Source organism: Hyalella azteca, unplaced genomic scaffold, assembly GCF_000764305.2.
Source record: "Hyalella azteca isolate HAZT.00-mixed unplaced genomic scaffold, Hazt_2.0.2 contig6568, whole genome shotgun sequence".
Lineage (NCBI taxonomy): Eukaryota > Metazoa > Arthropoda > Malacostraca > Amphipoda > Hyalellidae > Hyalella > Hyalella azteca.
In genome coordinates, this window is record NW_025936726.1 from 105230 (window position 1) to 132714 (window position 27485).

The 27485-nt window shown below is 42.6% G+C and overlaps 1 protein-coding gene across 1 annotated transcript; it reads left to right on the forward strand.

Moving 5' to 3' along the window:
- The first annotated feature begins 8683 nt into the window (after nucleotides 1-8683).
- LOC108676726 (leucine-rich repeat-containing protein 15) lies at nucleotides 8684-24776 on the forward strand. The gene is made up of 2 exons (XM_018164856.2): nucleotides 8684-8867; nucleotides 19836-24776. Exon 2 carries the CDS (start codon nucleotides 22497-22499, stop codon nucleotides 24774-24776), a length of 2280 nt encoding a protein of 759 aa, XP_018020345.1. The 5' UTR covers nucleotides 8684-8867; nucleotides 19836-22496.
- The last annotated feature ends 2709 nt before the right edge of the window (nucleotides 24777-27485 follow it).

The window sequence follows — 27485 nt, forward strand, 5'->3', positions numbered from 1 at the left end:
AATTATTTTTGACGTCATTTAAATAATAACTAGCAAGCATTCATTGGTAGAAGCAGACTTCTGTTGGGCGACGTCTGCTGATACCTCAAACGGCGTCGTCTTCCGTATCGGAAAGGGTTCCTGTTTACAGGAGAGGGCGGAAAGCCTCTTTTTTGGATGACATCGAGATAAGCTTCCGTTCAGCTCCTTCACCTCTGCTGAAACATTATAAATATGGAGAATTCCGTTCTGCTTGTCTGCCTATGTTTACAACGTCAGCCGGCCACCGGCCTCTGTTTATAACGTCAGCAGGCCAGAGGCACCTGTTTACAACGTCAGCAGGCCAGCGGCTCCTGTCTATAACGTCAGCAGGCCACCGGCTCCTGTTTATAACGTCAGCTGCCAGCAGCCTCTGCTTTTCTAACGTCAGCAGGCCAGTGGCTCCTGTTTATAACGTCACCAGTCTAGCGGCTCCTGTTTATAACGTCAGCAGGCCAGGGTTGCCGGCAACAGCGCCAAGAATGTCGGCAAAGTTCAAAGTCCAGTCGGGAATCCCGACGATCTGCCTCCTCGAGAACTAATTACTGAACTGCTCCACCCGTCCGGTTGGGGAGGGGGAGGCTGGGAGATGGGAAGAGGGAGTGGGAAAAAGGGAGTTTGAAAAGTGAAGTGGGGAAGTGAGAGGGGGGAAGTTGTGGTGGGGATGGGAGTCTGGAAGTGAAAGTGGAGAAATGGGAGGAGGGAATTGTGATAGGAAAATTGTAGTGGGAACGGTGAAAGGGTAGGGAGGAAGAGAAAAATAAGTGCTTTAGGGACTTTGTTGGAAAAGCGAGGTTGACACGATGTCATTTCTACCGAGTAAATGAATCGAAAATCTTACTGGATAAGAATTAAAAATCGCAGTCTCTGTGAGAAAACCTTAAATTAACGGCCACGACGAAAGCACCTAATTTAAATATTAACGTTAGCCTGAAGTATCGACCGCTCATGAAAAATGAGGGAACGAAAGCACATTAGAATTAAACATAATAAGATAATTGTAGTGATATGATAACACTAAAGGCACTGCGAGCCAAAAAGTAAATTCCATCAGTTTTACACGTCATTTCACAGCAGTAGAGCTGACAGCTAGTCAGTTGCATGAATACTTAGCGCGGTTGCAAGGAAACACGGAGACACATTATCAAGGAAATGCATTTCACCTGCGTGGATTGCAATCTTGCTTTGAAATGAATTTGATTATACAAAATCTTTCGTACATTTTGATCATCAACGCACCCATTGCGTTCCTAGGAAATAGAGAAAAAACATAACTCAGTACTCACTGCAGTGAGTGACAGAGAGCGCATTTACTCGTCGACGAAAACGTGAAGTCACGGACGGACAGACAGACGGACAGACAGACGGACAGACGGACGAACAGACGGTCATGGCGAGCATAATAGTGCATTTTTTTCATAAATGAGAAAATGCGCTAAAAAGAAGCGAACAATTGCAAAACTGTTACGTGGTTGCTTGGTTCAAACTTGTCGAGATCACGGCTTGCAACATGGAATTTGTTATGAAACTTTTGAATGCAACTTGCGCACAAAAAGAAGGCATGTCTTGACGTGAGGGATGACCTGCAACTTTACCGAAAGCTCGACAAGTCTTGGCGGTAAAAAATTCTACGAAGGAATCTCCATAATTGAGCAATTGCTTCACGAGATCTCGACGCGTCGACGCTTTCTAAGAACTGGATTTTGTGCTCAAACTTTGATTAAACCAGAAAAATCTTAAATTGAAAGACGGCTAAGAAAATGATGCAGTGGAGGCAGATCAAAAGACGAGCGTTAGAAATACGAAAGAAAGACGAGAAATAAAGTACACATGAAAACTTATAAAACTTGCTATCCGATTAACATTTTTTCCCGAGGGAAAATTAATATTAAGGTGTAAAAATTAAATATTATAAGATATTAAATATTAAATTAGACAAAGGATTTCTGTTTGGCATCTTCGGCGAAACAAGAATATCTGCAATCGCGTTACGACTAAAATTGGGACAGAATTGTTTGTGGTAATAAAATGAATAAAAGTATGATGCAAGGCTTGTTAGGTCCTCACATGAGTACAAAGGAAGTGTGTTTGTGTCGTGAATTATTTATTGCTGCAGCGGATGTGTTAAAGAAGACCAGCCCATTACATAGGCCTATGTGGTGACAACCGCTCTATCTTGCGATGAAGCTGTGTGTGCATAGCTGCAGTGATGTGCTCCTGTACAGCTGTTGTGATGAAGCTGCGCATGGACGGCGACTGTAGCGTATTGTGCACAGCTCTTGTGATGTCCGCTGTGCAGTGATCTGGGATATTTACTGCTCCGATGTCTGTGCACTGCACGGACTAATGCTAAAGGAATTTAATGCAAAGTAAACACCAAGAAAATTCACCATATTGATATTGAAAACGTTTCGGAGTCTGTCTTAGAATTTTGACTTATAATTTGATTTTATTCATTTTTACTTTTCCGAACTGATGATGGAACTGGACTCCGAAACGTTTTCAATATCGATATGGTGAATTTGCTTGGTGTTTTCTTTGCTTTTAAATTCCTTGTGAACTTGCGATATAAGCAAACTGATAATATAAGTACTTAAACATACATATAGAGGCTAAGGCAGTGCTGTCTGCTAGGCTATTGTCCATCGCAACAGTGCAACTGCTGTGGTGCAGGTGGTGGTATGTGAGATAACAAGTGTTGGGCATGTGAGATAACAAGTGTTTGGCATGTGAGATAACAAGTGTTAGAAATGTGAGATAACAAGTGTTTGGCATGTGAGATAACAAGTGTTGGAAATGTGAGATAACAAGTGTTCGGCATGTGAGATAACAAGTGTTGGGCATGTGAGATAACAAGTGTTGGAAAGATAACAAGAATAAGCCACCCGAGATAACAAGTGCGATAACAAGAATAAGATACCCGAGATAACAAGTGTGATAACAAGAATAAGTCTCCCGAGATAACAAAAAGGAGATGAGCGCGCGTCTCTGCAGGCTTTCTGTCTTCATCAGGCGGTGTTCTTGACGGCGGCGATGGGCTAATTTTAAGATAACATTCCTCCTGTTATCTTGAAGACAACCACAACAACGTTACTCTGTTCATCGCGCCTCAAACGAGAAAAAATGAACTCGGCTAAGCGAAATTTAGGCGCTGATGAGCTGTGGGACCTGTTAAACCACTTCTACTGCCGCCTATGCCAAAATTTTGATTATTTCATACTGGTTGGATAATTAATTTCATTCATTTTATTAGACGACATTTTATTAAACGACAGACACGACAGCAGATATTGTAAGTCAACGAGGAACTAACGGCATGAAAAAGAGGAACAATGCAGTTCACAAGATGAAGAAAAATTGTGTCCAAGTGGAATTACTGAAAATCTTTTCCAACTTCTTATTTTTATTTACCAGTTCTTGCCGGTCAATTCCAACATACAATTCCTCGTTGTTCTTCCTGTTATTTCTGTTGATATTTTCACCTCCAAATCATTACCTGTTTAGTCGTATTCCAATTTATTTTCGTTGCTGCTACATTTGCTCTCTTTCCCTTCCAGAATTTCCAGGCCTGGACATTTCATTTATTGACGTCCAATATGATCTCCCGAGGTCGAAGCATCCGCATTATCCTCGTCCGTAGCATCACAGCGTCCGCATTGCGGGCCGGACCGGTCGCAGGCGTCCGGTTTTTCCGTCTGTAACTTGAGATAAGACCGGTCCAGTGGGACCTCGCTGGCCGGGTACAGCCCCGAGAGGAGGGGGTCCAGCTAGAGGGGGAATGACAGCAATGGTAACATGTCCGAGGGGAGAGCTCATCCAGCAGACGTCAGGACGTCAGGGTAACGAAAGTAAAGGAAGAAACAACTTTCCGAGTCAGGAGAAATAATGCTTCCCAAATACAATACGCGATAGAAAATAAATGAAAACAGCAGGTGATAGAACAAGTGTGAGCTCGGCTCACACATGTGCTCTGTATTAACCCTCTATCGCAGAATGCCACTCTCCGGGAACATAACTTTCAACTTAAATTATACGTAAACTATTGAGTGTAGCAACCTGAGGTCGTTTGTACGCAACAGAAAACATTTTAAAGTTGTCGTACGTGGCGGCAACAATCAGTGCAAGTCACTTCGCGCTCACTAGAACGGATTTTTTTTCGGGAAGTAGGCTTTTGACAATATTGGTCCGGTTACTCATGTCAGGAGGTAGAGGGTTTACATCGTCACCTTCTACATCATCATCACCACCAGCACAATCAACATCATCAACCACATACAAAAAATGCATTTATCTTCATACGAGGTCAAGTCAGTAGGAGCGTGAGTGAGTACAGTGATAAGGACAACATCCTAGATAAAGACAGTGATAAGGACAACAACATCCTGGAACGTGAGGAGTCAGAGGGCAGATAAGACGGGTCAACATCTCCCGAGGGCTCGGAGGGATAGGCTGAATTTCTTGCGGTCACGGGTTCATGATTTTTGTTTGCGCTAACACAAGTAGACTTTCATGTGTGAAGCGTTTATTATAGTCTGGTTTGAATAGAAAGCGAATAATTATTTCAAGGTAATCAGAAAAATGCTGCGAATGATGGCGGATGACGACAAAACGTAATGTTGTTCATGTCGTTCTTATTCAAAATGACTGAGCCATCAATCGAAAAAAATATACATTCTAAGATACAATGCAACCTGAGCCTCAATTTTCACTTTAAACTTAACAATAACCGACAAAGTATAATTATCATTGAGTGATAAACTTTGAGCATATTTACGCATTTTGCCGTCGCTTTGCATTCAGGTTTTTCTAACGACGTATTCCATCCGAGGCGTTATGTGCTGATATATTCATTATTCAATCTACGCACATCATTAAGACACAAACTTTTTAAAGGCAAAAAAGGCTAAAGGACAAGAACTACATCACCGTCAACATCATCACCATCACCCACATGACCATCATAATAATCACCATCACCAACATCACTATCACCCACATCACCATCACCCACATCACCATCACCCACATCACCATCACCCACATCACCATCACCCACATCACCATCACCCACAGCAGGCTGTTGCAATAACAAGATTACGCACACGCGAGGGGTGCACAGCTGTGTCATCCCTGGAGGAGGGGGAGTAGCAACTGTGGGAGGGAGGGGTGGGGAGTGTCGGGGTGGGGAGTGAAATTTTAAACGTTGCTCATTTCCTTGTCAATATTGTTGTGTGTTGATAATGACTACATACATATATGTAATATTGCGGGATTCTAGTATTAATACTGCAATGTTATGGTTGTGGTGTTACCGTGAGCGTGTATATATAGTGTTTTCAGGAAGGCGTTATGTAGGTGCTGAGGTGGTGGTAGTGTGAGGGGTGGTGATTGGGTAACGAGGGTAACGGAGTTACGAGGGTGCAGTGCTGAGGACATCGTTCAGCGCCAAGTTGCTAACGAAAAACCAATGGTGCGAGTCGAACATTAAAATAAATAAATAAAAGAGAGAGAGAGAAATTATTTACCTTTTCAGTTATCCCTTTCAGTTTTCGTACAAAATTTTTTCAGAATTCTGCGTGCACAAATTTTCATAACCAGGGCTTCGCAATCGAACAACCAAGGACTGCAGACTTCAACAAGCGAGGGTTCGTTGCTGTGAGGGCACACGAGGGAAAAAGGCAAGGAAAAAATTAGTGTGACCACGAGTGCGAGGGAAAGTGAGGGACACACGCGCTAACTATAATTGCATGAACGATGGAAAGTTGTGTGACTGTACAGAGGGTGACGCGTGTAACAGAGGGGAGGCTTGTGTGAGTCGGAAGATAACACTTGCGAGTGTTCTAGGGCGACACTTACATTTGTGTAGTGTGAGGGTGAAACTTGGGGGTATGAAGGTGATACTTGCGTCTGTTTGAAAGAGAAACTTCAATAAACAATAGCTTTTCCTTTTATCGAAAATTCTCATATAACGTTTCATTCGTTAGTTTAGTAGAAGATACTCCTATATAGGTCTCAATTTTTTGGTTGACTAGTGCGCGAAAAATGAAAAATAAATAGCCACATTGCATCGCCCATCAATGTTACACATGCATAACACATCGTACGATACGGCTCAGCGTCACACGCGTAATACGCAACAAGATGGACACTCTCAACAGGGATTGCACGAGTGCAGTCCTCCACCACACATATAAGGGTTATATACCAGCAGGGTTAGTAAGCCCTTATATTAGTATATGAAGGTAAGCTGTAAGCGTTAAGTGAAGGTGTACTTCTAGTTAGGGCGAGTTTCTTGCCGGAGGGAAGCGAAGCGCTAATTACGAGTAAACCTTGAGTGAATATAAAATTAAAGTATTGGGTGATATAAAAATGTAAGTAACTGTCAATCATATACGCTGAATGATTGAAAATGCTTCTGATAGCATATCCTGAGTCAAGATAAACGAGTGATGAACAATACTAAACATTGAGGGAATGTTAAACATGGGTGTGAGTCAGGGCCTATACTTTCAGAAAAAGTTAAGAGATCGTAAGTTCATCAGCCAATCATTGACGGCCTTTCAAGCAAAATCCGCCAATCATAGACAAGAAAATAGAGCGTAAGTACTTACGTTCACTTAGCGAGTTTTGAAAGTATGGCCCCTGTTCTAACTTCAGACAGAGTAAACCTCGAGTGTGGATGAGTCCTAAACATAATGGATATGGAGAGGTAAACACTGATGGAAAATGTGTACAAAATGACTCTGGCGAGGGTTAGCTCTGAGTGAGGGTAAGTCGAGACTGTATGAGTGTCCCCTCATTTCCCTCGACTCACAAGTTTATTTTGATCCACTGAAGTGAATATTAAAAATCTGCACCCGGTGAGATGAATAAATTTTCCGAGAGGTTCTTGGTTGTCAGTTACAGACGAGTATTAACGACCAAAATGCGTCGGGTTAGCAATTATAGTTCTTAAAATTTATCTCATATCCTGGATAGTGTAGATACTTGCATAAACTCAGCCTTCAGTTGTCACGCTCAATCCTTTTCAGTAATCGTACAAGATTTTATTACAATTCTCCGCTTACAAATTTTTAAAATAAGAGCTTCGTGAGCGAATGAAATTGAGAAACGTTTTCTTCACGAATAATGACGTCTTGATGTTGGATTTGATGTCCATTGCGTGGATAAAGCAACATGAACATCATGTCCAGCATCACCACCACATGAAAATAATTTCCGGAATCACCACATCATGAACACCATGTCCAACTTAATATCCAACGTCATGTCAAACATAATGTCCAAAATAATGTCCAAAATCATGTCCAACATAATGTCCAAAATAATGTCCAAAATCATGTCCAACATCATGTCCAACATCATGTCCAACATCATGTCTAACTTCATGTCCAACATCATGTCCAACATCATGTCTAACTTCATGTCCAACATCATGTCCAACATCATGTCTACTTCATGTCCAACATAATGTCCAAAATAATGTTCAATATCATGTCCAACATCATTTCCAACATAATGTCCAACATCATGTCCAGTATCATGTCAACATCACATCACCACATCATATTTTCGACACCTCCCCCCTTCACCCCTCATATCATCACCCCACTCATCACGTCAGGATTTCTCTGCGGCTCAAGTGATTGATGAATAATCGATACCGGCGGCCTCAGTGTCATCCTGTTACTGGCGTTACTGCTGCAGTGCAGTGTTACAGTGTCATCCTGTTACTGGCGTTACTGCTGCAGTGCAGTGTTACAGTGTCATCCTGTTACTGGCGTTACTGCTGGTCTGCAGTGTTACAGCGCTGCATAACCTGCATGAAATTACATATTATGAAGCTTTGACTCGAACGAGTTGGAAAAACTATTTTCTTGGACGCCTTAGGCCTGCAATGCCTTTGGGTTGCAATGCCTGGTGCCCATTGCCCTGCTCTGCGTATATGTCGGCAAAACATGAGGCTAAGTTGGTGTAATGGAAATAAGTGCGTAAATTGAATGTTCGGGTGAACAACCGTGGACTTTAAACAGAAACTGTCAACTGTTCTCATAGTGCAAGAAATTTCAATCCAACCGAGGATTTATCACTATTATTATTAAGAAGATTCGAAGATATCTCCATGAGGTTATTTAATCCTGTTTCTTCGTGCATCGTCCAAAATCCTGGTATAACCAACATCCCTGCCGCCTTGAATTGGACTCATGAAGCTCGTCTTTTTGGACGGCGAAAGAGGCAATTTTGGAGGCGTGTTATTTGCACGGCTGTATTTCTATTCTTGACTTACGTCCTGGATCTGACGTTGCCAACGACGCGCCATTCCTATTCCCTCTGGAACGCCAACCGGCAGTAAATACAGGCCATGCCGCACGCTTCTTCCAGTGCTGCTGCGGCTGCCATGGGAGGAGGTTGAGTGTGGCACTGCTCTCTGCCTGCGCCTGATAGGCCTGCTCTCCTAACAAAGGCCTAAAATCAACAGATGAAACGAGATCGCGACGTCCCGTCTTGACTTCTGATTATCTTGGTGCAGTTCAGTGGCGGTGCTTTCAACAAAGAATTCTTGTGATATTCCTTAAAATTGTTTTGATGCAGAATTAATTGTAAAATAGGATCGATTGTGTACACCCATTTTATTTATGTCTTCTCTCCTTTTTTTGCAGAGCTTGCATAAAACCAAAGACATATTCATAAATAAAAAAAAACTTTTTTCCATATCAGGAAATGCAGCAAACGTTTCAGTTTATTTGATTGGTGAACAAATTACTTGTGTGCTACCACAACGTAACGCATTACTGATCGTTCAAGCGAACAATGTATATCAGCTTAATAAAATAGGCCCAGCATTAGAGGTGAGTAATTCGCGCAATTAATTGAATATAAATATAAATAAAAAATAAAACTTTTATACCTAACCGAGGCGAAAATTTCAAAGGTTTAAGATTCATCATTCACATGATGGTAATTTTCACTATAATGGCGAAGAGTTCAAAAATTTAAATACTTCTTAGGATAACCATTATTATCCCATTCTATTGCACAACCTTTCTTTATTTGCACCTTATTGTCATTGCTCATATCCCCATACAATAAGTAAATCTGTTCTCTAAATCATGCATTGCATACGAAAGCGAATTTTTGCAAACACACCAACAAAAATTAGCACCAGCTTCGTAGAATTATGACTTACTTTTCATCTCTATAACCCACATCTTCATAGAACGTATATTCAGACACACAGTACGTGTATATTCTAGACATATCACAAGCTATATGAATCATCCGTCTCCCCCGGTTGCAGCCTCGACTCCTACGCTGTTCTGAGGCCGTAGTTTCAAAAATAATTACGTTATTTCAAAAATAGTTACGTTAAATGCGCCGTATATAGTTACCCGATAATACAATCACTGAGGAATTCAATAATACAATCACTGAGGATAATACAATCACATCAATTCTTGACGAGGAATTGTTCACTACGTGTACTTAGGCCGCTACGTGTCTCAAGCCGCTACGTGTACATATGCCACTACGTGTACTTAGGCCGCTACGTGTCTCAAGCCGCTACGTGTACATATGCCACTACGTGTACATATGCCACTACGTGTACTTATGCCGCTACGTGTCCTTAGGCCGCTACGTGTATTTATGCCGCTACGTGTACTTAGGCCGCTACGTGTACTTAGGCCGCTACGTGTACTTACATAGGCCGCTACGTCTACTTAGGCCGCTACTTGTACTTAGGCCGCTACGTGTAATTAGGCCGCTACGTGTACTTAGGCCGCTACGTGTACTTATATAGGCCGCTACGTGTACTTATGCCGCTACGTGTCCTTATGCCGCTACGTGTCCTTAGGCCGCTACGTGTACTTATGCCGCTACGTGTACTTATGCCGCTACTTGTACTTAGGCCACTACGTGTACTTAGGCCGCTACGTGCACTTAGGCCGCTACGTGCACTTAGGCCGCTACGTGTACTACGTGTGCCTCTATTTTTCATGGTACTTCTCCCGGCCTGTTGGTAGCTATGCGGCCGGCAGACGAACATGACGTTGATTAGAACATTTCCTATACAAAATATTTTATTATTTAGTATGCCCTTATATGGATAGTGATACTATCACGAAAAATGATTTAAATCAAAGAACGGAAGTGTTGTTAACAATGAATAACAGTTCAATATAGTGTTACGTATAATAACAGGCCAGATAAAAATAGTTGAGTTTTAAAATGAAATTTATGGATGTTTTTTTCTTAGCTTCGATAGTCACATTGGGGAAGTTTTTACCGCGAACTTTCTTCAGGCGACTCCTGCCTCCCTGCACTTGACAGGCGACGTGAGGGTGAGAATACTTCCTATACAGGTGCAGCTGATGAGATCAGGTGCAGCTGATGAGATCAGGTGCAGCTTATGAGTTCAGGTGCAACTGATGAGTTCAAGCGCAGCTGATGAATTCACGTGCAGCTGATGAGTTCAGGTGCAGCTGATGAGATCAGCTGCAGCTGATGAGATCAGGTGCAGCTGATGAGTTCAGGTGCAGCTGATGAGTTCAGGTGCAGCTGATGCGCTCAGGTGCAGCTGATGAGTTCAGGTGCAGCTGATGAGATCAGGTGCAGCTGATGAGTTCAGGTGCAGCTGATGAGTTCAGGTGCAGCTAATGCGCTCAGGTGCAGCTGATGCGCTCGGGTGCACCTGATGCGCTCGGGTGCAGCTGATGCGCTCAGGTGCAGCTGATGAGTTCAGGGGCAGCTGATGAGATCAGGTGCAGCTGATGAGATCAGGTGCAGCTAATGCGCTCAGGTGCACCTGATGCGCTCGGGTGCAGCTGATGCGCTCAGGTGCAGCTGATGAGTTCAGGGGCAGCTGATGAGTTCAGGTGCAGCTGACGTGCTCAGGTGCAGCTGACGTGCTCAGTTGCAGCTGACGCGTTCTAGTACAACTGATAGACTCGGGTGCATTTGGAGGATTCAGGTGAATCTGATGGATTCATATGCATCAGATTCATTCAGACGCATCTAACGGATTCTAGCACATCTATTGCATTCAGGTGCATTAAATTCGGCAGACACATCTAATTAATTTAGACACAAATTATATGACCGGTTCTTGCATACTCTCGACACAAGGACGACGGGTAATTTTAAATTTCTTTTGCATCTACACTTGTCTTATTTTATTTCGTTTTCGTACTTAGTCTCTTTATCAGGCAATCCAACTTTGATCTCAGATAAACTCAGACTAGACCAATTGCTAAAAAAATTAAATAAGGTCCACTCATTCGGGTTCAGGTTGTAAAGTTTCAGCAACAAGCACCGCTTGAATTATCGAATATCTCTCACTTGAATATATCATCGAACATCTCCCTCAATTCACTAATAAAAGCAGAAATTAACATCCTTCATAGATTTTACTAAAGGTCCATGTCCACAAGTGTTTAGTGTCTCACTGGGACACCTTTAGTGTCTCACTGAGACACCTTTAGTGTCTCACTGAGGCACCTTTAGTGTCTCACTGAGACACCTTTAGTGTCTCACTGAGACACCTTTAGTGTCTCACTGAGGCACCTTTAGTGTCTCACTGAGACGCCTTTAGTGTCTCACTGAGGCACCTTTAGTGTCTCACTGAGACACCTTTAGTGTCTCACTGAGACACCTTTAGTACCTTTAGTGTCTCACTGAGGCACCTTTAGTGTCTCACTGAGACACCTTTAGTGTCTCAGTGAGCTCGCTCTGACACGTGCTACTCGTGCGGTTCCAGGGTCACATCTCAGGAAACTGAATGGGCTATATTGTCTAAATAATTACGCAATTCCGGCCCCTAGCACTATTAATACGCCATTTTTTCGGGCAAAACTGGGTCGGAAGGACCCACACCAGGACAAAATATGCATCACTATTTGGAAAAATGTCTTCATTTCTCTGGGTGCTGTCTCAAAAATCTTATACTTTCCCAGGTTTCGAAGTCAGGTCCGTGGGCGGCTATCGCATCAGGTGGAATAATGTTTCAAAAACACTGGCTACTAAATTTATATACGATGATTAATGGCGCTGCTTTAAGATGCTTCTTCACATGCGGGAACAGCCACCGAACAGCTCGGTTCTCTCGTAGCGTCCATAAACAAACGTACAAACGTCAGAACAAGACGAGTTCCCAGGCGTAGACTCTTTATGTGACACGTGAGCCGGCGCCGTGAAGATCATGCCGTGCTGTGAGCAGTGCAGTGAGCAGTGCAGTGAGCAGCGCAGTGAGCAGTGCAGTGAGCAGTGCAGTGAGCAGTGCAGTGAGCAGTGCAGTGAGCAGTGCAGTGAGCAGTGCAGTGAGCAGTGCAGTGAGCAGTGCAGTGAACAGTGCAGTGAGCAGTGCAGTGAGCAGTGCAGTCTTGTCACGTCTCAGGGCAACAATAGAATTGGTTAGATTTTATTTACTGAGGCCAGACTGGCGCGCATCTTTTTGTTGTCGCAGCGGCGTTCATTTCTTCGGCCGCGGTCTTCATTGCAGCGCTACAGACAACGCGCTGAAGACTGCCGGCTCGTTATGCAGGAGTAGTCTTCAGCTTGAACTGCAGACAAGTTTGTGCAGTTCAAACACTGGTCTGCACTGATCTGGGTTGAAGATCAGTTGACAGACTCTAGGAGGGTCTGCAGGCAATGCAATAAAGTAGATTTATATGTTAGTAGGCGTAAAAATTTATAGAATAATCTAATGCAGACAACACTGCCGACTCTTCGCGGGTCTGTATTTTTTGTTTCGGGTTTTTCTATTATTGTCTGCACCAACAGGCGCAACATTGGTCTGGGAAGTAAATACCCTGCATTTATTAGAAAAGAATCTGAAGATGAAGCGGACAATGCACGTCTTAAAAAATAAAGGCTAAATTAGTTGATGAAGACTAGGAAGACGAAGAGGGAAGATTGAATTTTTAATGAGGATTCAAAAAAAGAAAGAGAAAGACAGCATGTATCAAAAAAGTCTCGAAAAGAAGGTGGAAAAACTGCATTTTTTTGCAATGACTCGACAATGAAGGGAAACGACAGCATTTATTATTCAAGAAGCAGTAACTGTACTCGTCCACTAATCATACCGAATTGTTTTGCCTTATAATCAACACAGAATAAACAACCAATTAGCGATCTACCCTCCCCCCACCCCGATCTTTACCCCCACCCCTCCTCCCCTCTCAAGCCTCATTACTATAATCATGAAAAGACGAAAACTAAATGCAGCCACAGAAGCAGAAGCCATCTGACAAGAAGCAATATAATATCGGTAAACGAGATCTCTCTTCGTTCAAAGATTTGGAATCCTGGAATGCTAGCCGCGCAAATGACACATAAAAATTCCAGCCGTACCATTCCGGCTGCCGTGAACCATTCCAAGTTGGTAGGAATTGTGAGCGCTGATAGAACACCATCGAAACTGTCGAATTGTGTTAAGAGAAAAATTGTGTTCCCATTCCATCGGGAATAGTTGCCGACGCGTAACATTCCTTATCGGGAATGGTCTAGGAATCTGATTCCTATCAGTCGACTCAGGCTCTGGAGTTTGTTTCAACTCAAAAACTTGCGGGAAACCGAGTAGCTTTACGAGTCCAAAACTGTATACCGTCTCCATATGGCTCCATCTGGATACCGTCTCCACATGGCTCCATCTGGATAGCGTCTCCACGTGGCTCCATCTGGATACCGTCTCCACATGGCTCCATCTGGATACCGTCTCCATATGGCTCCATCTGGATACCGTCTCCATAATACTCCCTCTTGATACCGTCTCCATATGGCTCCATCTGGATCCCGTCTCCATATGGCTCCATCTGGATACTGTCTCCATATGGCTCCATTTGGAGACCGTCTCCATATGGCTCCATCTGTATGCCGTCTCCATATTACTCCCTCTTGATACCGTCTCCATTTGGCTCCATCTGGAGACCGTCTGCTGGTGTCGTTCTTGCTGTTCACATGTCTCCTCTATTCAAGTTCATAAATATTACTATCATTTATTTAATAATCCTCATCGCTGCATGAGCAACGCAATTCAGGAGGATATCAAAGTCAACATTAATAATGTGTTCCTTTGTTAACATTTCTCCGTAGGCAGAATGTCTTTTATATCCATCAATGTATTCACAGAATACACTGATGGAGAATTCTCACGAGTCGCAATCTTCATATATACTGTGACAATAAACATCATCATTGTAAGAATGATAGGCTATGAATGTTAGTTCTGCAAATAAAATTAATTAAGTAAATGCTTTGATGTCGAAGACATTCTAAGCCTGAGGTGGCAAACATGTTGAAATAAAAAATTCACGACTGAATATGAGGTGCTTCTGATATATACAGCGTAGACCTGCAGCGTAGACCTGCAGCGTAGACCTGCAGCGCAGACCTGCAGCGTAGACCTGCAGCGTAGACCTGCAGCGTAGACCTGCAGCGTAGACCTGCAGCGTAGACCTGCAGCGTAGACCTGCAGCGTAGACACTCAGAAAAATAAACGAGACTTTGTACAAGTAGCGATGCATTTCGTCCATGTATAGGTCATCTTGACTTGATTTAGCCCGCTATCAATAGGGTTGAATAGAGCGATAGATAATCTTGCTGACGATTATTCAAACAGATAATTATTATGATCATCATTATTATTATGATATTAACGATTATCATAATAATGATTGTTCATAATAATATTGTCCCTCGGCTTGAGATCTTATTTGCTAGAAAGACCCAAGTAGATGATGAGTTAATTGGCTGTATTTTTTTGAAACCTAAATTACGATGTACACGAAAGATTCGAGCATTTTTATTTTGACTATGCGGTTGAACCATTTGCCCTCCCTCAACTACAGGGCAACTTGCCCTCCCTCAACTTTCGTCCTGCCTCCAAGCATTTCCACTTGCATTTCTCCACGAAATTCTATTCCGTAATATTATTACACTGTTCCACGTACAGTGCCCAACAGACTTCTTCTTCTTCTCTGTACTACTTCCTACTTCAATTAATTAAGGCATCCTGTACTGTACATGCCTCTTGTCGTTTGTATTTCGTTCACAACGTTTCTCCCTCAGCTCTTCTCCCTTGCCTTTCGCTTTCTCTTACCTTCCCTCGTACATCTCTAGTCTACCTTCTTCATCTCTCCCTCACTTCCAATAGGTTCCTCAAGATCCCATCTCCCCTCTCCTCCAGTTCTCAGCTACCCCTCACTTCCTCTCCGCCCTCCCCACCCTATCACCGGCCATCAGTTGACAGATGACGCGCGCGTGGCGCACGAGTTTCAATTTGTGCCGCAGTGTTGCCGACGCCGCACAAACATGGCCGCATTTTTTCCCCCGACGGCGACACTTGCCGAGGTTTTTGAAGCGTCGTAAATCATGACGGCGGTCACCGCCAGCCGATAAATCCCACCATAATAAAGAATTTCTTAGAATTCCCACTCGCCGAGGCCTCAGCTTCATCAAAAGCTTCTGGAACTCTAGATGCCAGGGAACCGCGAGAAATTTACGTGGAATCGCAATCATTCAAGAGATTACCACTCGGATGTGCACTTAGAAATTCTTGGAAATGCAAATGGTGCTTCTTGTTTGAATATTTCACGAGGAATGTGTTGCACTTAGCCCTGAGTCGTGACATACAAATCAAACAACTGTTTATTTAGTCCTTAATTATATTTGTCTAACAAACACCGAAAGTCATTATATCGGAGGCGAATAGACAATTTTCATGGGTTTATTTTTTGCGAACTTTTGGCAGCATTTCTCCGAATAGATTCATTTTTCACGAATTTACTTTGCTTCCATCACATCATGGTTGCTCTATTTCTTCGTAACCTCGATCCTCCATCATCATATTCACGGTATTCCCTCTGCCGTTCCACTCTGACCATAAATTTATCTTTCCTTCCCTCACCACAATCACTTCATTCGCAACCCTTTCCCCTCACCTCTTTTCTCGCAGGTTTTCTGTGTCACGAAGACAAGTTTTGTGGCGTCTGCGAGTGCAGCTAATCCAATGAACTCACCAAGACTTTTCACTCCGACAATAATTGCCAACGCCGCTCGGAGTGGCACCACCACCTCCTGCGCCGCTCGGAGTGGCACCACCACCTCCTGCGTCGCTCGGAGTGGCACCACCACCTCCTGCGCCGCTCGGAGTGGTTCCACCTCCTCTTTCACCACTCGGAGTGGCTTGCTGGATGTCTCGTTGGCATCTCCCCGCAGGAGCGCATATCTTTTCGTCTGCATGCGCGACGTGGTAACAACTAATGGCCAACGTGGTAGCAACTAACGGCCGACGTGGTAACAGCTAACGGCCGCCGTGGTAACAACTAACGGCCGACGTAACAACTAATGGCCAACGTGGTAACAACTAACGGCCGCCTTGGTAACAACTAACGGCCGAGGTGGTAACAACTAACGGCCGGCGTGGTAACAACAAACGGCCGACGTGGTAACAACCAACGACCGACGTAGCTGAATGCTCCTGTAAGAAGTGTCAGCAAGAACACGAGGTCTTCACAATACAAATGATAACCCACTGTTCACGCTGCAGGTTCGAGACCCGCCTCCAGTCCTTGGTATATTTCGATAAGCCCAAGAAAATTCAGATGGACTGAATTGAAATTCACATTCTTTATTTATAAAATTTACTTCGGCATACTGGAATTCAACAAGAATTTAAAATTTCAAATAAATTCATCGTATCTTGAATGAAAATGTTTCAGAGACCAACCTCCATCATCAGGTCATAAAGTTCATACAATCAGTAGTGGAAATCAATAAATAAACGAAAGGAACAAGTACCTGGAATTAAAGAGCTGCACATTTCGTACAACTGGAACCCGATGCTAAAATTAATCCGTGAAAACAAACATCAGGGAAAACAGTGTTCGGATCCTCGTAGCGGTGTCCAGCAAATCACTCGCGGCCGACCGAAGCCAAAGTCAACAATCTGAACAAGCCTGGGCTGACTCAGCGGTACCATTCACGAGAGAGAAATGCATGACCCCTTCCCCCCGGGGGGTGGGAAGGCCACGTCTGTTTACCAAGTGGCATCATTATTACTATTATTGAAGACAAACGCAAATAATATCTGGTACGATATTGGATGGACCGGTCTATCACTGTCGTCATGAGCGCTGCTATAATACCGCGTTATTAGGTCCAAGAACTTTACATGTTAACTGCACACGATTACTATGGACCTTCCTTAAATTAACTTTCTACATTTTCTGCCTTCTACAAACATGTTAAGCCAAAGCATACTACATTTAGTTTGTATGTAGTATCTAGGGTAACCTTGATCTTCTAGATCTAGTGCTATCTAGTCGTGTTCCTACCGAACCTTCATCCTCCTTTCTTGCCTTGCTTCATTCCGTCCTCCAATATCCTGTTCACTCCACCAAACACGGACTATTCCAGCTTATCCTTCATCAGCCGATGCCTAAAACCAGCCACAATTTCTTGCTCCCTCGCAAATGCTGCCCCGAAAACCCAGACTTGTTTTTATCTACCTGAAATAAAGCGGGCAACAGCAGCTCTGTTTCTCCCGACCCACGGACGTCCATGGGCCGGCAAAATAAGGTTGCAAGACGAGCGTCAAGGCAGCTCTGGTTTTCATCAGAGCCGCTGAGGGAGATAATAAATGCCGTGATAAACGACGGTGTCTGACATTGTGCTCTTAGTGCCGCCATGATTGAAAAGATATGCTAATGCCTGCCTCCGTACAATGGCGGTGAGGGGAGCGCTGGGTGGGGGTGTGGGGAATAGGTAATCAGGAGATATTGATGCATGACATTATTTACACAAAGAGGATATGGGGTAAAAATTATTGGAAAGCAAGAGATAACTCGCAGAGAGATAGAGATTGTTTGGTGAATGTGATTGCAAGTGAATGTTTCAATAGGTAATAATTACTTCGCTGTACGAAAGACAAACGACTGATGAGTCATTAGTGCTTAGAAGAATGTCTGAAACGTACCGTAAAATAAATCCGAAGTACGAAAGGGAAGGATATTGTGGATAAAAATGTCAGGTGGACGACATTTTAAGTGCATAAAGCATTATTACCATTCACACATGACAAATCTTCATTAATACCCGAGTGCAAAGACAATAGCTTAAGGCTTAGAATTATTATCAATTCTAAACCTCGACAAATTCGTCGCATGCACTTGATCAATTGCATCTTCAAACGAAACTTTCACCGGCCCTGACGTTACCGACACGTGTCCGTTACACACGCCATGCACACGTCACTTGCACTGAAATAAAACGTATCAAGTTCCTAAACTGATAACTTGTAGGCCTAGGACCCGATTCCATTTCTGGAAGGGTTGGGAGACCGGTTGCTGGAATGAAAGTAAACACAGATCTTGGTTCTCGCGAGGGGAGAGCCGGACGACTCACACGCGCGTTTTCTATTGAAGTTCCCCTCTCTCTTTCCCTCAAAAACGATTCAGTGAACCACGGTATTATTTGAGGTCCTTTGAGTTTCCCCTCTTCCCCTCCCCCTGTACCGTGGGAATAAGGGGGAGGCCCTGGGGCTAATCTTGTAGACTTAATGGCCTTGCCAGCGCCGCGATATCCAGCGTACGGCGAGCGTGGCCTGGGGCTGCGGTTAACTCGAGTAGCGATCGGAGATCACATACGAGTGACCGTTGGGTCAAACACGAGTGGCGATTGGGTCAAACATGAGTGGAAGTTGGGTCAAACACGAGTGGACGTTATGCTCCATCAACATCGGTCATATGATCAATCACGAGTCTTAATTGTTTAAAACATGAGTGGCTGATGCTATAGACCCGTGTGATCCACGTTCTCGGTCAAAATTCTCTCTTTTTTTCTCTTTCTCTCTCTTTTTCTCGCTCTCTTTTTTTCTTGCCCTTTCTCTCTTTTTTTTCTCTCACTTTCTTCCCTTTTGGTTGAGAAAGTCTGGCTCGCTATCTCATGGCCTATCTCCAGACTTCGACATTTGTCGAAAGTTGAGAAAGCTTGTGAAGAAAGTTTGTTTCACATTAAACGTCTTGCCTAACTTAGAACACTTGCTAACTTCGCTTCTCAGCCTTTAACTCATGGATTAAAACCTGCCTTAAACTTTGCCTTGACAGCGAGGCAATGTAGAGATATACGCCTTACGCTGGACCCTTCTGGAAACTATAGCCGTGAATGTACCGGCGCACCTTGAGACGCTATAGATCGCCCTATACTTATGTGGCCGGGATGAATGATCATGCACATGCCTTTACATATCAATGTTTTTGAAATACTATATAGTAACTCATCGGTGGTTTGTCATCGGCAACCCTGTAAACGTCGGTCGGCCGTCGGCGGTTCGGCCAAGATTTTCACCAGAGAGACACTTGCAATTGACTTCATTTACTAGCCAGTTTCGGCTAGTCTTTGATTATAAAGAAGTTTATCTTCAAAGAACTTATTATCTTATTATTGATGTCCAAATTGATATTTCATAAATTTTACTCTAATGTTCAGCATGCATTTTTTTACTGTTTATCATGTTTATTTCGACTTTTCATTATGTTAATTTTATCTGTTCGTTTTATTCATCTAACTTATTCATGGCGTTCATTTCTATTGCAAATAAACTTTACGATGATTGGTAATCACGATTGTTGTGTTGCTCGCTCTTGAAGAAAAGCTTAGTTGAAACTATCGATGTTTTCTAAGCAGATCTTACCTCTAGGTTGTGCTGCTCACTACTGCAGTAGAGCTGAATCGTAACTATCGATAGTTCTAAGTAGATCTATCCTCAATATTTCACTGCTCGAACCTCACATGTCTCATCAACCTTGTCTCTCTCCCTACAGGACGGCGGCACGCCACAAGCATACAAGGCTCCGTCCAGAATGATCGGCTGTTGTTGCAGCTGAGCAGCAATAAATATGCAACTGCTGAGTATCGCAACAGCTGTAACGAGAACCAAACTACGACTATAACTGTGGGAAATCGGTACAACTGTAATTAGAGCTTCGCTAAAGCTGTAACTACAGAGCATCATAACTGCTGTAGCAACAGATAGCCACAGCTGCAACATCTTCAGAGACCCTCAACATCTGTAAAATTTAGAGCAACATAACAGCCGTAACTGGGAGCGGGAGGAGCTACCAAGGAAACAATAACAGCCAATGACTTCCTGAACGCCAAACAAATTCGATTTACAGACAGGATTACACAATAAGCCGTGATTTAGGCGAATAATAATTGATTCAGGCCTTTGAAAATATAGTGAAAAATTTCCAAATTAGATAGGCGCTCGAGTGTTCTGACAAGCTTGAACACTGAAGAACACTTGTGGGCAAGGTTGGAATAAGGGAAGGGTGAGGCAAGAGGCAGAGGGAATTTTTTCTTTGCTGAATCTGGAATAGAGCCAAGATTTTCGTTTTTATCCCGTGTTTGAAACGGTACGTGCCGCTAAAATATTGGGGATCGCTCACAAAAACAGTTCGGACAGTCGACGAAAATTGGACAAAGTGGTCAATAAAATCAGCTGCTTGGGCTGACCGAAAAAAACGGCCCAGAGTCTATTGTTTCTTGCGACTGGCGAGGGCAGTGATATTTATTTGTATTTGTTCATTGCTCGAGTGCAGAATAATAAAAACGTGATCCAAAATCAATTAAAAATTTGTGTAATACTGTACAATAGCTGAGAAAAAAAGATGATCCAAATTATATGAAACAAAGAAAATTGTCTTCGAATTCATGGAGTACAGAAGCCATAACAAGAGTGTCCATAAAAGCAAGAAATACAGTCAACAAAACTGAGGAAGTCCTTTCATAAAAGCCTTTAATGGCGACCGGAGAGCGAAGACGCCCACAATAAAACACTGTGCCGCCTAGCAGATGTGTCCTAAAGAGGAATTTCTGAGGCAGTACATCACGCCTGCAGTAAAAACCTTCATTTCAGCTACAAACTTCGCTTCTTAAAACGAAGTCATAGCAAGAACAAGTGTCCGAGGTCATGTTGAGTTTGACGACGATTTTTTATGAGGATGTTAATCGTAATTATTTTCCTTAAAAAAATTTCTTTCTCTAATTTTACTTGAATATTAACTGATGGAAGACTTGCAAAACAAATCGTACCAGAATAAATAATCTATAAACAACAAGAACACATAATTGCTAAAGTAATATCTTCAGCGTTTTATTAGATAAATTAAATTCGAATAGCCCAGCTGTGAGTGGAGTCTCAATAGTTCGTGATGCAGTGAAAGTGTTAGCGAAGAAAATAGCAGGGTAAGCTGGAGAAAAGCTCTTAATGCTAACCACACTTCACGGAAAATGCAGAGGAAATCTAGAGATAAAATGGGTCTATGGATAAAAATTCCCTAAATTGGAAATATCTACAAATACAAACAATTCAGGAATAACTGCATGAGTTTTTCGTGATACTAGAAAGAAAATTGTGCTAGTTCAAAAGCAAAAAAAAAAAAATAGAAAAGATAAAAGAAGCCTCCGAATTACCGTGTCACAGTTTATCTACAACGCCAGTGATTGCTCATCATTGCGTGATGCGTTAAAATCGAATTCAAACTCTCCAGAATTCGTACTTATGTGTAAACTTTTGCCATCTACAGGTCATTAAGATTCCTGACCCAGCCAACGTCTGCCCCATGATTCCTGACTTGAATTCTAACCCAAATGTGCAATGGGCCTTGCCGCCCAGCATCACGCAGTATCTTCCTCTAATCCCCACTTTAGATACACGGAGTTACTCAAGATTACATCGCAAGTATATATTTGGGCGGCAGTTGCACTCATATTAATATTCATACATGACGCTCGGTGCATGCAAATGCCGTCATAACGCTTGCCTTGAGCTCTACAGCCGAGCGCCAGCCATCCTGCCTGCACTTGTAGCAACTGCCTCTACGCTTACACTTCTAGATCGTAATACGTAACAGACTAACTGTGTTGCCTGATTTCATCGTACATTGTGAGCTATTTTTTAAGGAAAGTATAACAAGTTATGTGTACCTCGTTTGAGATCAGCTTGTGTTAAATATCTTTGTGTGTCAGTGCAATGGTGGGAAATTTTGTGGAAAATTTTTCGGAAATCATATCAAAATCATAAGCGGCCTCATATATGTGAGAAAAAATACTCATAAAATATATTATGGTAAAGATTTTTGATCAAGTTTTAATTATGCATAGGTTATTTGCTGACATTGCAAATGAAACCGACTCTGAAAATTTACTCTTGATGTATGATGGAGTAACATTAACCGGTTGACGTATCATGTTATCGGTTATGTTATTGTCTGCTTAAGGAGACTAACGCATGCAATCTTTTGTTAGCTTTTTTCTCCATCAAGTTTACTCTCAAGATCCCATCAACGCGTCCCGATCAAGAAGGTCTCGACTTACGCGTGACAATTTGTATTTATCCGGCATTTGGACGGACCAGATCCGGAAGGAATCCGTTGCCGAAGCCATTTAGAAGTTGTCGAAGAAATCTGTCATTTAGGAACATGGCTTTCCGACCTTTCTCAGTTCCAGGGACTCGAGAACGACTACAGAAGTCAGATTGTAACGAATCAAGAAGGTTTGAAGACGAGAATTTCTTAGAATTTAGTGAGTTTGAGGAGAATTTTGGAAAACCTCGACCGTGCTCTAACGTTGTCCGGAAGATAGATCAGGATATTTGGTCGCGCTCCCCTCAAGTTAAAACTCGACGAGTAAATAGAGTGCTTAAGAGGCTAGGACCTCTGGGTGAAGGGAACCTTTCATTTGGAGACCTGAGGAGGAATGGCGACATCGAGAGTAGTCCCCAATCTGCCAAAGCGGCCATGATCACGAAATACGCGTCCGGGTACCCTCGAGAAACTCCTTCTTTACGAGACAAAAGAATCCCGGTCCTCTTTCTTGCATCCGGAATCGTTACTACAGACGAGCAAGAGCCTCAGATGCGGACACTGAATCGATCTGGACAGAACTGCTCGATACCGTGTAGCCCGTTTAACCTCAGCGATAATTGCCAAAAAGAGATGTGTGAGCAAACTGGAAATAAGATGTGCTTGACTCGCCCCTCTGGGTTCTTATCTTCTGCTCTTTCCGTTTCGGGGAAGCAGAAAACAGGAAAGAGAGAGCGACAACTTGGGGAGAACTTTGAAGAAATGAGTGACAACGAATGTGCAGTTGAAAGAACAGAGAGTGTTTGCAATTCATCTAAGATCTCAAACAAACTTGAACTCGATCATAAACTCAATTCTTCTTGGTACCATTTAGTTAAATTAAGATCGTGCATTATATGGTATTTCGTATTATTTATGTTATGCTGTAAACCAAGTTTAGGATTTTGTCCGAGTGGTTGTATGTGTGACAACGTTCAACTCGCAGTACAATGTCTCAGTGGGCGCATGGACGTCGTGCCCATCTTGCTCAATCCAGGAACAATTCACCTGGACCTCTCACACAACAAAATCAAAACAATTCAGCCCGGGTTTGCGTTCTATCACGAACTGCAAGTGCTCAACGTTTCTTATAATGAGATCGTGGCGTTAGGTGAGAGCAGCTTTACGTCCCAGGCTGCACTGGCTGTCTTAGTAATTAAGAACAATAAAATCTCAAAATTAGATAGTAAAACATTTGTAGGTTTATCTTCACTCGAGGAGTTAGATGCTAGCAATAATTATATCGAATTAATTCATAACCATACGTTTAGAACTCTTAAAAACCTCAGTAAGATAAATCTCTCAGGTAACAAGATAAGAGATTTGAGCAACGATGTTTTTACTAACTTGACGAATTTGAGGACACTCGATTTATGCAGGAATTTTTTGAGAGAAATTCCATCAAATTTGTTCGATCCTTTGATCAATTTAAAGGAGCTCTACTTGTGCTCCAACGAGATCACAGTGTTGCGAGACTACAGCTTTGGGATGTCACGCCGACTGAAACTTTTATCTCTCCAAGGCAATAAGATCGAGAGTATAAGCGAGGCGGCGTTTGAAGGATTGGACAATTTGGTGGAGTTGACTTTGTACGGTAATATGCTCTCATATATTCCCGGCACTCAGATGAGCCTCATTCCAAGTTTAGAGAACCTAGATCTTAGTCTAAACCTAATCTCGTACATCCCGGCCAATTCCTTCACGTCTCTCGCCAGATTGAAAAGCTTATCCATTTCTCAATGCTCAACTCTGAGTCGCATTGATTTAAAAGCCTTCGATACTTTGTCAAGTTTGACGTCGCTGGAATTGAACTTCAGCCCGATGCTGGTGGATTTCCAAATTGAGATCCTTAGGCCGCTGTCGGATCTCAGAAGATTAATTTTGAGGGGCAACGGAATCAGAACTTTGTCAAAGGCTTTGCTTGACATCGGCAACTTGCACTACATTGACGTGCGTGACAATGAATTTGATTGCGAGTGTTCAATGAAATGGTTTCCAGATGCCAGGCGTAACACGAGCCTGAACATCGAAATAGAAGACGTAATTTGTGCCACGCCGGAGTCATTGAAGGGTAAGAGCATCTCCACCTTAACGGACTACGAACTTCGATGTTACGGTCACCTTATCACCATAGCCATAAGCGCCGCCATTACCCTCACTGTAATGTTGCTCCTTGTCATCGCTTTCGTAATTTACTACAAGAACTGCAGGAAGATGAAGACGTTGGTGCACGATAACTGGCCTGATAAGATCGTGACCACTTGGCGTGACACAGACTATCAGAAGCAAGTCGAGGACGACGAGTATACATTTCATTCCCTGCGTGGGGTGCACCACATCCCCGTGACGGTTATATGACAGGAGCTTGGTGGGGGAGGCCAGGCCCAGGGATGTTCTTCCCCGCCTCCCCCACCACCACTTCGCCCTGAGGAGTTCCCTGAGCAGTCCCTATACCACGACCCCCACCAGGAGCTGCTCGTTAGGCGCACAAATCACATCCAGAGAAGCGTGTCCATGATCACCCCCGACACAGCGAGTCAAGCAGTGGCAGCACAAAACAGAACAAGATCTCGGGTCGGCAATGGTTTAGGAGATCCCCTTAATGCCGAGGATTTCGAAGGGGGGCCGTACGCAAGTATTGCAGTCCCCAATGGGAATGCGTTAGGCCAATACGAGTCTCCCCGTATCCTCCGTCGTTTGTACTCGAAGTCCAACTCGATTTACTCGGACCGCAAGACCACTAAAACTTTCCAGTCGAGACCACAAAAGATGACTGGAACGTCACTCAAGATTCCGAAGGATTCCGGTTACTATTCCTGCGAGTTTCTTGACCACAGCAACAACTCAAGCCCCCAAAGCGACGGCAAAGGGTCCAGCGGGAGCAGCAAAGAAGCCAGGCCTGTAAACCATTACAGGGATCCTGAATTGCACAACTCGACCAGGAAAACTTTTAGATGCGCGCAACTGCCGCCCAGCGACTCCGGAGTCTTCACGCTGAGTCGATCCTATTCCAAGTCAGCCAAACTCGCTCACAAGGATGACGATGGAATATATGATAATGTGCTATGATTCCCGAATAGAAATTAGCAACTTTTCTCTTCTAATCCTCGAAGCTAAGTAAAATATTTTGCTCGTCCAGTAACTAAGAAAATATATTAATATTCTTCGTACAAGAGCCCAAAATATTGATTTTTTTTCTTCTTATTATCAAGCATTAGTCAAGAAATTAGCTAATTTTTTATGTTCAATGAAAACAAGCGAATTAACTTCTTTTTTTTCGTTGAAAATTTGATTATAAAATATCGTAACGGTAATTTTTGTGTGAGGTCAAATTCCCTCCAAAAATTAACCCCGCATTGAACTACAAATGAGAAAAATATGATAAAAAAATAACTTAGAAGCTCATTTCTAAAGAAGAGTCGATGAAAATCAAAACATATTATAAAAAAATCAATACATACTATAATAAAATCGGTAGTTATTATAATTAAATCACTGAAGATTTTGAGAAGAATGCAGTGAGACAAAGAGGCGCCAAACCATCTAAGTAATTACATTATCATCACGGCTTCTGCACGATGTCAATTTGAAGAGAAAAATTCTCAAGGTTCTGGTGGTGTCCTCGTTTGAATTTAAATCGAAATACAGTTCAATTCAGCTAATTATAAACTCCAATATAGAGACGACAATCACGTGCGAAAAATAATCAGTAGTCAAACATTCTCGTCTATTTAGAGATTATCTAACAGGTTCACCGTACTTTGCGTAGTTCACGACCCTCGGTTGCATGGTCCCTTGTGTTCGTCTTAAATAGTAGTTTCCGAATAGTAGTACGCTTCATGGTTGCGAATGATTTTCAGTTGGCTATTCATTGTTTTCCAATAACGTTTGCTGAAAAATTCAAGATAATCTGACAACGATTAGCAACTGTCGCCACATGCCTCCAACCTGGTTCCAACCGTTAAAATGGAACACCTATTTAATGTGGCAATTATTGACAGATTAAGTTTGTAGTCGTAAAGATTTTGACATCATAGCAACTGAAATGTAAAATCAGTTGTTGCGGTGGTACACTATGGTATGGTACTTGATGGTACGCGGTGGCTGTATTCCTGTTTCTCATGGGACTTTCAAGTGGTACTCGATCACTGGAAGTTTGGGGACCTCTGGTCCAAGCTATCAATATGCAATAAGGTGCTCGTGACTCGTCCCAAAGCGATCGATCGATGTGCGTTTAAAGTTCGCGGTGCGCTTTTCAATTTACTGCCTTTTACTGTAGAGTTTCTCTCGTAGAATTAAGCAAGTGCTGCAGTGAATGTAAATGCCGTATACTGGACGAGCGAATGATAGATTAAAGTGAAAATGAGGGGTTTTGGCGTTCAATTGAATTCATATTTCGTGGTACGATCATTTTCTCTCTCTTATGAGCTCTCGATCTTTTCAGCATTTTAATGGAAAAGTCCTTAAACGTACGGATATTTCTGCGGGTCCCATTTCTCCGTTAAACCTAAGTTTAGTCTTGATGACTATTCTGGAATATATTGATTGCCTTTTTTAATATCACCCGTTTAAATTGAACATGGAAAATGAACTAAAATATGTCGGTTAATCAGACTGTCATTACTCGCTATGACTTGTCAATTGTACAATCTTTCCTGGAACTGAAATCATATGAACTCTCATAGGATCTTCATCATCTCATGCCATCCTTAGTTTAATTAATTTTTAATAATTAGAGATGACATGAATTAGGTCATGAATAAATGCCCATATGTATGACGCTCTATATGCTAGTCCAGCTGTATAATCCTAGTCATAATTTCACTCCTAGATAATTTCATATTAATAGCATAGATAATCAACAAATATCACTTTAGGCTATTTTTATCATTGCGCTTATACTGTACATATGGATGATAATTAATAGAGACTGCGTACATATAGAAACTTTCGTTCTTTTGCTATCCTTTTCGTGGACTTTGGCGTGCGTGCTATAATTTGCAGTCCGTTATTATACCAGTCATCGATATATGTATTATAGTCCAATACTTATGTAATATACTTACT